This window comes from Elephas maximus, chromosome 3 (assembly GCF_024166365.1).
Source record: "Elephas maximus indicus isolate mEleMax1 chromosome 3, mEleMax1 primary haplotype, whole genome shotgun sequence".
NCBI lineage: Eukaryota > Metazoa > Chordata > Mammalia > Proboscidea > Elephantidae > Elephas > Elephas maximus.
In genome coordinates, this window is record NC_064821.1 from 185,847,948 (window position 1) to 185,860,152 (window position 12,205).

At 45.4% G+C, this 12,205-nt stretch overlaps 2 protein-coding genes across 3 annotated transcripts; one reads left to right on the forward strand and one right to left on the reverse strand.

Annotated features, from left to right (window-relative positions):
* Positions 1–515: 515 nt before the first annotated feature.
* Positions 516–4,713, reverse strand: MRPL9 (mitochondrial ribosomal protein L9). Of its 2 annotated transcripts, XM_049880492.1 has the most exons (7): positions 4,524–4,712; positions 4,178–4,334; positions 3,390–3,514; positions 3,170–3,220; positions 2,059–2,160; positions 1,469–1,552; positions 530–1,339 (listed from the first exon to the last, which is right to left on the reverse strand). In XM_049880492.1, exons 1-7 carry the CDS (start codon positions 4,674–4,676, stop codon positions 1,205–1,207), a joined length of 807 nt encoding a protein of 268 aa, XP_049736449.1. In that variant the 5' UTR covers positions 4,677–4,712; the 3' UTR covers positions 530–1,204. The 2 variants fall into 2 exon arrangements, with proteins under 2 accessions (XP_049736450.1, XP_049736449.1); XM_049880493.1 differs by lacking the exon at positions 3,170–3,220 and having other exon boundaries at positions 516–1,339; positions 4,524–4,713.
* A 66-nt stretch (positions 4,714–4,779) lies between these two features.
* On the forward strand, positions 4,780–9,475 carry OAZ3 (ornithine decarboxylase antizyme 3). The gene is given in 7 exon segments (XM_049880494.1): positions 4,780–5,349; positions 5,957–6,109; positions 6,391–6,451; positions 6,453–6,527; positions 7,728–7,903; positions 8,413–8,498; positions 9,211–9,475. Coding segments are annotated over 7 exon segments (729 nt in total). The 5' UTR covers positions 4,780–5,314; the 3' UTR covers positions 9,354–9,475.
* The last annotated feature ends 2,730 nt before the right edge of the window (positions 9,476–12,205 follow it).

Below are 12,205 nucleotides of genomic sequence, written 5' to 3' on the forward strand. Positions count from 1 at the left end.
AGAGTTCCGGCAAGTGTGAAGCTGGCTAGTTATAGTGACCAGTACAACTACTGATAATGACAGTAATCATTTGTTGGGATGCCCCACTTGGATGAAAGTGCTTAAATGGCTCCACGTGGCAGATGAGCTCACATAGGATAACAGAAACCAATCTCTCTGAACTTTTGGTAAGGACAGGAAAGCAGTAAATAAACCTACTTTTAGCCTCCCTAAATTGCATGATCTTGCATTGAGTGACCTTGGCACAATCTGTCTGTCAATGGACGGTCTTTTCTTCACTAATGGACCCTGAATTTATGCGGAATTATCTACTTTCTTCATCTCCCATCAAGACACCTAGTCCAGAATTACCTAATGACTAGGCCTACATCTTAAACTTGGTCTGGGGACCGCTAAAGTATCTTCCTTTTCAGAAATTTCGGGAGCTAGGTAAAGAAACAGAAAAGTTCCCTTTTTAGGCTTCTTTCACTCCCAGCTTCATTCAGATCTCCTTAGAGAAACAGTCCCTTGGGTTTATTTATATTAATAATTTTATCAATATACTTAGCAAGAATAAAGTCTAAGACCACAGACATATCAGCTTGTTAAGAGTAATCTGTCCATAACAAATGTGGGGTGTAGCCTGCTAATGTATACTCTTCCTCCTTCCTTTTTGGCAGCAAAGCTCAGTGGCTCAAGAGTCTACTACCTGCCCACTTGGATGTCCTGTCCTCAGTCTACTCTCATACTCAAGTCCAGTAACCAACACCTACAAAGAACAAACATAACCTCTTTATTTCTGTTTGAAAACCAAATGTTTGGTTTGGGTGATGAGAACAAGCCAAGTACTAGAGAAGATGGCCAGCTCTTTCTGTTTGTTCCAGTGTGCTCCGATGGAGGAAGAGGCTAGATGGGATCGATGTGGACCACTTTGGTCCATTAACGTGTAGCTTATCAAACTTACGGCTTGGTACTTCTTGAGCAGACTTGTCCCAGTAAAGAAGACTGTGAAGACAGTTGAAGACGGTGATAGCACATATGGAGAATTCAACACTTATGTGCACTTCAGTCCTATGTCCCCATATACACTCTAAAATTCGGTATGTGGTCAGAGGTGTGAGTGAGATCAGGGTGCTGGCCTGTCTTTGTTCTACGGCTCCTCTGATTCTACTATGCAGAACATCGGGGTCTTGAAGACATCTGGCTGCCTTGGAAGGAGGGTAGGTCAGAGCATCTGGGCACTTTTGGAGGCCATTTCCTTGGCAGCCTGCTGGGCTAACCAGTACTTGTATCTCTTGGTCTTGGGCCTCTCAAAGCGCACCACAGACATAGGCACCCTCACAGTGTCAAGCCCATTTACCTGCAGACAAAACAACAAGAATCCTCAAAGCCCAACTGGGCAGATGAGAGGTAACACCATCCAATCCCAGCATCCCATCCTGGTTTTTCACCCAGTCAAAAAAAGGAGGCAGAATGTGAAAACACTCACCGTCACCTCACACCAATATTCACCCCACCGTGTGATTGGCTCTTCTGGTAATTTTATTGCATGGGGGGCTACCACAACACCAAGCTGCAAAAGATCATAGCAAACATTAACCCTGTTTTCACAGCTGCCACTCTAAGCAGCTTCATAAAGCTGGGTCTAGAATTTCCTATACAGGATAAATTAAATTGGGGAGTTCACTCTAGTTGACCCCATGGGGGTGACAGAGACCTCTAAAGACAATAGCAGAGAAACTCAATCTTTATTTCTCAGAAAAGGAGAGGCAGATTCTCAGAGAAACAGGATTTGAGACCAAAGTAACTTCGTACATTAAAGTAAAAATTCTTCAATGAGTCACATTTCCCCAGTTTTTCTCTAGCTAAAGAAGAAATGAATGACACCACCAACCTCTCCTGACAGTCTTCAAACTCCCTGTGACCAGCCTTAATCCCTAGCCACTACCCTCTAGCATTCCTACGAGCCAACCGAGATCACTCTCTCAGACTCCAGGTGGATGGACATGCCCTTTCCCAACAACGTAAATGATTCTGAGACAGCCTCCCAGGGTCTGGTGGCGTTTGGGGAACACTCACGTTCTTGAAGAAGTGGCGGGCAACTATTTCAGGGTTTAGCTCCCATTTGACATTGTTCTTCATTCCCACTTCCAGGTGACAGCTTCTCAGAAATTTCACTGTCTGAGAGAAGTTACAAACGGGGGCTGGGTTAGAGTTGGAATCAAAGGAGAGGAAACATGTTAGCGAGAAGCGTAAGGACTGAGAGTTCAGGAAACGGGCATTAATTTCTGCCTCCCAGCCAAAATAAGTGAGATGACTGAGAAAGCTAGAACAATCTCACTGTCTCAAGACTGATATTCTGGGAAGGTGTTTTAGCAAAACTTTTTTGGGAGATGCCACCTTAACCTGGCTGCTCTTAACCAAAGAGAAACAGGCCACGTCAAAATGAGGTTCATCAATGGGGGCCACTGATTTATCTCAGGATGGAACGACTTTTATAGATTGTTTTAACCAATACTTCTAGCCCTGCAACCCCAGCCCAACCCTATTAGAGGCTCTTCCCTGCTGACAGAATGTATAAGTACATTAGCTAAGCATTCGGGATGTTTTGTAATTCTGACTCCAACCCCCTATCATGTTTCCAAATATGACACCATATAAATCCTCTGCGCTAGATATTCTGGTCTACTTTCTATGCTAAAACATGTCTTAAACTTCTACTTACACTTTTTCTGTTTTAAGAATATCTTCCCCATCCTCCTTGCCTATTCAAAGTCTACTGATCCAAGACCTTCTGCTCCACAAAGCCCTCCCCAACCACCCCAGCCCATTATGGTCCACACCACTTTTATAACTTACAGCCTGGAGTTTACCAATCACCTTCTTATGTGTCTGTTATCGCCAACTTGTATGTAAATATCTCTGACGGCAAAGCTCTCATCCCATTTTTTCATGGGTTCCCCAGTGCTCAGGACGGAGCCTTTCTCAGTACGCTAGGGCAAGTCACCTGGCAGGTCAGCATCTGCTAGGAAGTCTCCATGCCAGTTACAGTAGCCACAACACTTCCTCTTTCCCAGACTCTTATATCTATAACCAGGAGACTTCAGGGAAATCATGAAGACTCTCTGGAGGAGGCGTGGTGACTACTGTAGGTGATCAGTAAATGAAGACTTTCTATGTTTCTACTCACCGCTTCACCTGCCTTGGTCTGAATCTTCTCTAATTTTCCTTGTTGTCTCAGCTAGAAAGGAAAGCTAAAGATGAAAAAAAGTAAAAGAAAACAAGCCCATAGCTTCTAGAATTCTGATCTTCCAGTCCCTACTTCATTCCCAAATTAAATATAAAATCTGAACTAAACAATCAATCTTTTCTTATTTTTCCAAGTTCCTCTGCCCTTTCTTTGAGCGCACCAATTTCTCCTCTTCAAACAGCTTCTTGTTTTCCGGGGATGCATACACTGCTAGTCCTTGAGAAAGGAGTCGATTACGGCCCACAGATTTCTTTACTGAGACCAGGTCACCCCGGATTCCAAGTTCTGCCAATGAAAACCAGAGAGACACTAGATAAGGAGAACTACCTAGGAGCCTCTAAAGAAAAGAAAATGATCAAAGACAGTATTTTCTACAGTGCTTAATTCTCCTGGGGAAAAAAAAAATTAATTCATATTCAGTAGGAACATTTAAGAAAACTCCAATTAGTTTATTTAAGAGCCGATTTAGAAATTTAACATTCCCTGTACATAGTAGAAACCCTGATGGCATAATGGTTAAGTACTACAGCTGCTAACCAAAAGGTCGGCAGTTCGAATCCACCAGGCGCTCCTTGGAAACTGTATGGGGCGGTTCTACTCTGTCCTATAGGGTTGCTATGAATGGGAATCGACTCGACAGCACTGGGTTTGGTTTGGTTTTGTACAGAGTGAGGCACTGTCCCATCTGAAGATTTCAATACCTGTGGCACATACCGCAAGGCCTCTCTCCCCACGTACTGTTAACGCTGTTTGGGCACTCGTGTTCTAATTTTCATGCAAAAGGCCAATATCACAATCACCGTACTCTTTATGGTTTCTATTCGTCAAAAATAGAGCAGATTATTCCCGCAAAGTGAAGACAAGGCAAACAGATGAGGAAAAGGTCAGGGAAAAATTGACGCCAAACAGGAACAGCCTGAGATAGGAAGTACCTGGCCTGGGCCTTACCCTCCACAGACTGCGTGAGGATGAGCTCCAAGTTTTCTTTGGGGCTGTGTTTCGTGTCCTCCACTAGCTTGTAGACACGGTGTCGCCGGTGCAAGCGCGGCTTCCTGCCCTCTCCGGCCAGCGGCACCTTCCACCAGCGCTCCACGATGACTGTGCCCTGGCGACCGGGTAGGCGAGGGTGAGCGAGTCTCCACTGGAACGTCCCCCTCCTCAGGCCGCCGGCACCTCAAGGAGAGCCGGTCACTCCCGGAGCCCCACCAGGCCTCAACCCGCCCCCAGAAATAACACTCAGACGTAAATAGCTACACCAGGGTCGGGGCTCCTACAACCCCGACCGGGTCCTCACCCGACTGTGAGAGAGGCTTAAGTCGCGCTCCAGGCCAGGGGTGCCTGCTCCAAGTCGCGGCCGGAAAAGCCCCAGGGCTCCTCCTCGCAGCAGCTGCTCAGCGCCCGCCCGCAGCAGGGCTCTGGCCGGGGCCCCAATCGCGGCCGCTGCCATGTTCCCGGGCGCGGAGGGAGAGTTGAGGAAGGACCCCGGCGCCAGGCGGCAGAAAAGGCCCCACCGGGGCTGCCCGCGGAGCGCCTGAGGCGGCGGGCTTTCCTCTGGGCCGCGCTGAGGGAAAGCCTGGGCGCGGGCAGGACTGCGGTTACACCGCCTGGACGGCGCCGTGAGAGCTGACGGAACTGCTCCGTGATGTTCCATGGACTGACACGTGGAAAGACACCATTTTCGTCTTGCCTTCGCTTTAAAATGGGGGCCTCGGCTTAGCTCTAGTTGTCTAAAACCCAAAAACCAAACCCGTTCCCGCCTGGTCAGTTCTGACTCATACCGACCCTATAGGACATAGTAGAACTGCCCCATAGGGTTTCCAAGGAGCAGCTGGTGGATTAGAATTGCCGACCTTTTGGTCAGCAGCCGAGCTCTTAACTACTGTGCCACTAAGGGCTCATATAAATAGTTGTTGAATGGATCGATGAATGAATAGAGGTCTCAAACCAGTGGGTCCTAGAACCAAATATTTCTTACAGTGATTTTTTTATCAACAATTTTTACTTTTTGAATTAGTAGCATATATATATTTTAATGAAAAAACTTACTATAAAAACCTGTCTTCCCAGTTTCTGTTGAAAAATCGTATGGTCTGGTACCACGAAGTCTGCAGTTCTCCATGGTAAGAAGTGGATGTCTGCTTTTCGACAGGGTATGGGCTTTCCATTTTGTTACAGCCCTACCTTGCAGCTCCGTTAATTTTCATGAGCTGCCCAGACCCCTGGAGGCATTTCCTTTGCGATGCCTACCCTACACAGCAACTGAGAAAGTTCAGCCACCTATAGCACCCCTGGGTCGTTAAGGGTATGGATGATGATACAAATATTTTAACAACTGTAGGACCTGGGAACCCCAGTCAGGTTCTTTGAAGCCTCCTGCGGCATCAGATGGCAACCCTTGAGTTGACAGATTGTGGGGAAGTGGGACTGGAGGGGGGGCTTGCCAGAGCCAGGGTGAGGTGGACACAAGTTCTCGGGCAGGGCTGTTTGCCAGCAGATACTTTAACCGTTGGTACTGGTATAAAGTGCATGTATAGTTGCACATGGGCTGCGGTTAAGGGGGTAGGGTGGGGAAGGGCAGTGGCAAAGTGAAGTAAGGGCTGACCCCTTGCCCATGTCATAGTGCCCACCGGGTCACAATGACACCAGGTTGCCTGAACCTCTGCCACTCATCTCTGAACCTCACTTTGCCGCAGGGAGGCACTGAACTGAGAAACTGCCTTGTAACAGGTCACGCCCCCCTGTTTATTCCCTTTCTTATATCAAGAAGGGAAAAACACGGAACTACCTCTACCCAATCTGGTCCCCATACGCCTATTACCTGTACTGCTACAAATACCGGGTCACCCTCCGGGAGAAGATGCTGCCGTGTTGTTGTAAAAGGTACTTGTTTTCATCTCTACTTGTGGTTGTTTGTTTAAATTGTAAGGAAAAAAAAAAAAGATCAAATAACTTCTCAGGTGCAAGAGATGATAAGCAAAATAGGGTGGAAGACTGGCATGGAACTTTAGAATTTTCTATCTGTCTGGCCTGAGAAAACAGACACAGGCTGGTCTACCCAAGATACTAAAGATGCAGTGTCAGAGTTTGGTTTGTGAAAGTATGAACCTTCCCCCCTCCCAGATCCTGAAATAAACTAACTTGGGCCTCTTTTTTCTGATCAGCATCACTTATAGGGAACGGGAGGATCTGACACTCCGTCCCCGTTCCTGCCTTCAGTGCTCCTGAGTCCCTAGTAGGTCTCCAGGTGGGCAGAAGCACTGATCAGGGTGACCAAAACCAGCTTAAAGAATTGTATTCGGTAAGTGGACTGTGGGTTGGTGCTGGGAAAAGGGAGCTCCTTGCTTGTACAGTGAAACCTGTGAGAGCTGGAACTCCATGGGACTGCCTTTGTTTTTCCCAGTCTCACAAGTTTTACGCCTCTGACGGGGGGCGGTCTTACCATTTTTCCATTGTCTCTATTAGTGAAAAATATTTGAGTTGTCCTTTTCTGACAGGTTTCTGCCTTACACAGGTTCCAGCTTTGGCAGGTTTTACTGTAAGATGATACCTTGTGGAGGGGGAGATATTAGCTAGTTGGAAAATGAACCACAGAAAGTTAAGAGCTAGATGGGATCTTGGCGTTCATGTGTAAAAGCTACTTGTTATATAGACAAGAATTCTGGTCCAGAAATCTTAAGTCAAGGCCATACCAAACTAAATGCCAAGCCCATTGCCTTCGAGTGGATTCCGACTCATACATAGCAAGTCTATAGGACAGAGGAGAACTTCCCCATAGGGTTTCCAAGACTGTAATCTTTATGGAAGCAGACTGCCACATCTTTCTCCCATGGAGCAGCTGGTGGGTTTGAACTGCTAACTTTTTGGTTAGCAGCCGAGTGCTCAACCACTGCACCACCAGGGCTCCCAAGGCCATACAGCTGGTGGTAAAAGCAGGACAGGAAGAGGGGAATTGGGAGCAAAGTAGAGCAGTTCAGTAAGACTTTTGGGACACAAAGTTATTTAGATGCTAAGCTGGGACTAGAACCCAGAACTCCTGTGCTTGTCCTTGTATTTTGTTACAATAATATGCCTGGTCATGACGCCGACATTTTAAATGAGAAAAAGGGAGAACTTAGAGAAAACCCACATGATGAAAAAAAGTGGACAAGTGTTATCAGTGAGAATAGATGGTGCACATTTGTTTGATGAGTAAGAGGAAACACGGCTGATTTAAATGCTTGTAAGCTTCTGAGACGTTAGTGTACCCCTGGGGCTAGGTTAGCAGGCTGTAATACTGAGTCTACTCAATTCCAGATTGAGTTGGATATCAAGAACTCTGTAATAGGGAAGTCTGTTAGGTCCCAGAACTAAGGGATATTACTGAGTCTCCCCCAGGCTCCCCATCAGCCCCTTCCTCACCTCCACAGGCACACACAAATCTGCCCGAGACCAGATTCAGAGGACTAGATGAGCACAGACGGAGATCATTCCTCTCATGTTTACTCCTGACCTCCTCCAGGCTGGGAACCTGACAGTGCTAGCTACTGACCCCCTGCTCCACCAGGACCCGGTGCAGTTAGACTTCCACTTCCGCCTGACCCCCCAGACCTCTGCCCATTGGCACGGCCTCCTCTGTGACCATCGGCTCTTCCTGGATATCCCTTATCGGGCCTTGGATCAAGGCAACCGGGAAAGGTGACTGAGCCTGGATGGGAGAGTGGGAGAGAAGGGGAGGGATTTCACCCTTCTATCATATCACAATCAGGTAGTGGGTATACTGAACACTGGGGGTGATTCAGAAGCTGGACACATGCAAACCAACTGACATGCATACAAGCCTGTGAACTGAGCTGGGGCCTGGGGTTCAAGGGATATAGTCTATGGGAGGTTGCTGGACTCAAATTCACAAACACAGAAGTGGGAATCCACATATCGTTGAGAACAGAGTGTCTTCCAGCTGTTTGCCTTTATAGAGCAGTACCCCCACCCCAAATCTCTCATGGCTTGGCTGTTAGTCCAGTAGTGTACAATCCCTTGGCTTCAGAGAAAAATCTACCAAAACCAGTTTGGCAACTTCCATTTCCTTCCTTGGGTAGAAAGTAAAAATTGGCCAAAAAGATTTCTTCTGCTCCAAGTAAGTGTTTTTCTGGATTCTGCGTTGGCCAAACATTTCATTAACTGTTATTTTTCTTTCTGGCCCCCAGTTTGACCGCAACACTGGAGTACGTGGAGGAGAAGACCAATGTGGACTCTGTGTTTGTGAACTTCCAAAACAATCGGAATGATAGAGGTGGGGATCTACTGTCCTTCTTTGCCCACAGTGCTGAGGCAGCTGGTGGTTCCTTGTCATTTGTGGGAGACCCTCTTCTCCGCATTCTTTAAACATATTGGGTGTTTGAGGGATGAAGGCACCTAGCATTCTGTTCATTCAAGTTACAACCAGACTATCAGGAGGCCCGTATAGGTAGTTTGAGACCAGACTGAAGGCGTGCCGGTGAAGTGACAGAATCCATTCAAGGGGTGTGGTTAGAAGGGTAGATAGGATCTCAAATGTATCAAGCATAAAGCCAAGAACTTAGAAATATATTCAACTAGATGCTTGAAGCATATATTATAGAGACCACAACCTCCTCCCTTAAGTTTATATTTTTGGATATAAAACAAAGGATGGTCAACAACCATTCATAAGTAATAGTGTTTAAGAGCTGACTATGTCATCGTGTGAAGCATTTCATAAACCTCTCATTTAATCTTCAATTGTGAGGGTCTATGATCCCTGTTTTTCAAACGGGAACACTGAAGTTCCGAAGGGTTAACTTGTAGAACGTTACAAAGCCAGCCTGAGTCTAGGTCTTTTTGACTCAAGAGCATGTGATCGAAATCCCTGTACTAAACAGCTTCTCCTACAGCTGTTCCCTAGTGGAAGAGACCAATCTCTAGGGGAACAGATGTACTGAGCGCCAAAGAGTGTTCCAGTAATTTGTTCTCTCCTTCTTTTACAGGTGCCCTGCTGCGGGCCTTCAGCTACATGGGCTTTGAGGTGGTCAGACCAGATCACCCTGCCCTCCCTCCCTGGGACAATGTCATCTTTATGGTGTACCCCCTTGAAAGGGACCTCGGCCACCCACCCAGTGAGCCTCCCTGAACATGCGTATTCCTACTGTGTGAGGGGCTGAGAGCCTTGACATGGGAACCAGGAGCCCAGGATGTGATTTAGGACACCTTCCTCCATCCTAGGAATAAAGGGTAGTGCAGTCCTCCAGTGTTCACTGTTTCTTGGGGGGCAGTGGCATTGGCTGTAATGGAACATAAGCCTTACAGAGCTGAATTGTAGGATAAGCACTAACTAATTACCTGAACCAGAGAGGGAAGGGATCCAAGGGTTTTGGGTTCCCTTTGCCTTCACCTCTGCCCCAAAGCCATTTCCCTATTTTATTCAATAATCATTTACTGAGCACCTCCCAAGGGCAAGGACCAAGTGTTAAAGGATTCAAAAAGGCTACAGTCTCGTTGGGATGTTTAGGTCCATACAGTAAGAGTTCAAATTGGAAACAAGTGTGAATTCCTTCTCTCTGGATGGAAAGGAAACCAGGGAGGGTTTCATGGACCCCTCAGCTTTTTGGCTCAACGAAGGATTTCAACAGACAAAACAAGAATGAAGTAGTATAGAAGAGGATACTGCAGTGCAGGAAGAGGACAGGGTTGTACTGGAAGAATGACAAGCAGTTCATCAGTACTGGATGTAAACTGACCAGACTGAAGGGCCATATTGAATAGATTTTTACACACAGCAGGGTAACAAGCTGCAGCTAGGAATGAGACACTATTCATTTTCCAAAGCAGAAGTCCTAGGATTTATATCCGAGGGATCTCTGCGAGTAAAGGCTTCCCAAGGAACTGAAGAGGCTGGGGACTAAGTGGCCTCACAACACTATTGTAGAGCAGCTCCAATCCCAGGGCAGAGCATGCTTCAGTAAGTTCAGATCACGGCAGCCAAGGCCCAAAATGTCAAGTCAATGGAAGCTACCTGTTGATTTCTACAAAACTACATGAGCTACTCAACAGAGCTGCTCCTGCACTACAGACTTTCTGTTACTAGGTACTGAGGTTTTTCTGAGAAAATAAAACCCACTGTGACTATGAGAAAATATAGTTGCTATGTAGTACAAAGGTGGTAGTTGTTGTTAGGTGCCATCCAGTCGGTTCCAACTCATAGCGACCCTATGTATAACAGAACGAAACACTGCCTAGTCCTGCATCATTTTCACAATTGTTGCTATGTTTGAGGCTATTCTTGCAGCCACTGTGTCAGTCTACCTCATTGAGGGTCTTCCTCTCTTTCACTGACCGTCTACCAAGCATGGTGTCCTCCTCCAGGGACTGGTCCCTCCTGATAACATGTAAAAGTACATGAGATGAGGCCTCACTACCCTCATTTCTAAGGAGCATTCTGGCTGTACTTCTTCCAAGACAAATTTATTCATTCTTCTGGCAGTCCATGGTATATATTCAATATTCTTTGCAAACACCATAATTCACAGGCATCATTTCTTCTGTCTTCTCTATTCATTGTCCAGCTTTTACATGTATATGAGGCAACTGAAAATACCATGGCTTGGGTCAGGCCCGCCTTAGTCCTCAAAGAGACATCTTTGCTTTTTAACACTTTAAAGAGGTCCTTTGCAGGAGATTTGCCTAATGAAATGCATCATTTCATTTCATGACTGCTGCTTCCATGGGTGTTGATTATGGATCCGCGTAAAATGAATCCTTGACAACCTCAATTTTTCCTCCATTTATCATGATGTTGCTTATTGGTCCAGTTGTGACAATTTTTCTTTATGTTGAGGTGTAACCCATACTGAAGGCTGTAGTCTTTGATCTTCATCAGTAAGTGCTTAAACTGCTCTTCACTTAGAGTAAGCAAGGTTGTGTCATCTGTGTATCACACATTGTTAATGAGTTTTCCTCCAATCCTGATGCCCCATTCTTCTTCATATACTCCAGCTTATCAGATTATTTGCTCAGCATACAGACTGAATAAGTATGGTGAAAGGATACAATCCCTGATGCACGCCTTTCTTGATTTTAAACCATGCAGATCCCCTTGTTCTAGTCAAATGACTGCCTCTTGGTTTATGTACAGGTTTTGCATGAACACAATTACTATCCCCAGATTTAAAAAAAAAGATCCTGCATAAGGCATTCTTATATGCTAACTTTAAATGTTTTCCAGTTTATGGAAGTCCTAGACAGCAATAAGACAAGATAGAGAAATAAAAGGTATCCATATCAGAAAGGAAGAAATAAAACTATTTGCAGATGACATGAGCCTATGCATAGAAGACCCTAAAGATTCCACAAGAAAACTAATAGAATAATTTAGCAATGTTGCAGGGTATAAGACCAACACACAAAAATCAGCTGGGTTCCTTTACAGTAACCAAGACTACTCCAAAAAAGAAATCAAGAAAACAATACCATTTACAATAGCCCCCAAATTAATAAAATACCTAGAAATTACCTAACCAGGTACATAGAAGACTTACACAATGAAAATTATAAAACACTACTATAAGAGACTAAAAAATGTAAAGACATCTGTGCTCAAGGATTAGAAGACAATATAGTGAAAATGTCAATTCCACCTAAAGCAATCTATAGATACAATGCAATCCTGATACAAACCCCAAAAACATTCTTTACTGAAATGGAAAAACTAATGATCAACTTCATATGGAAAGGAAAGAAACCTGGAATAGCCAAAGCAATGCTGAAGAAAAAGAACAAAGCAGGAGGCCTCACACTCCCTGATACCAAAACATACCATACAGCCACTGAAATCAAAACAGCCTGGTATTGGTTCAATGATAGTCACGTAGACAAGTGGAACAGAATTGAGAACTCAGAACTAAATCCAAACACCTATGGACAACTGATTTTTGACAAGGGTTAAAGTTCACTCAGTGGGGCAGAAACAGTCTAATAAATGGTGCT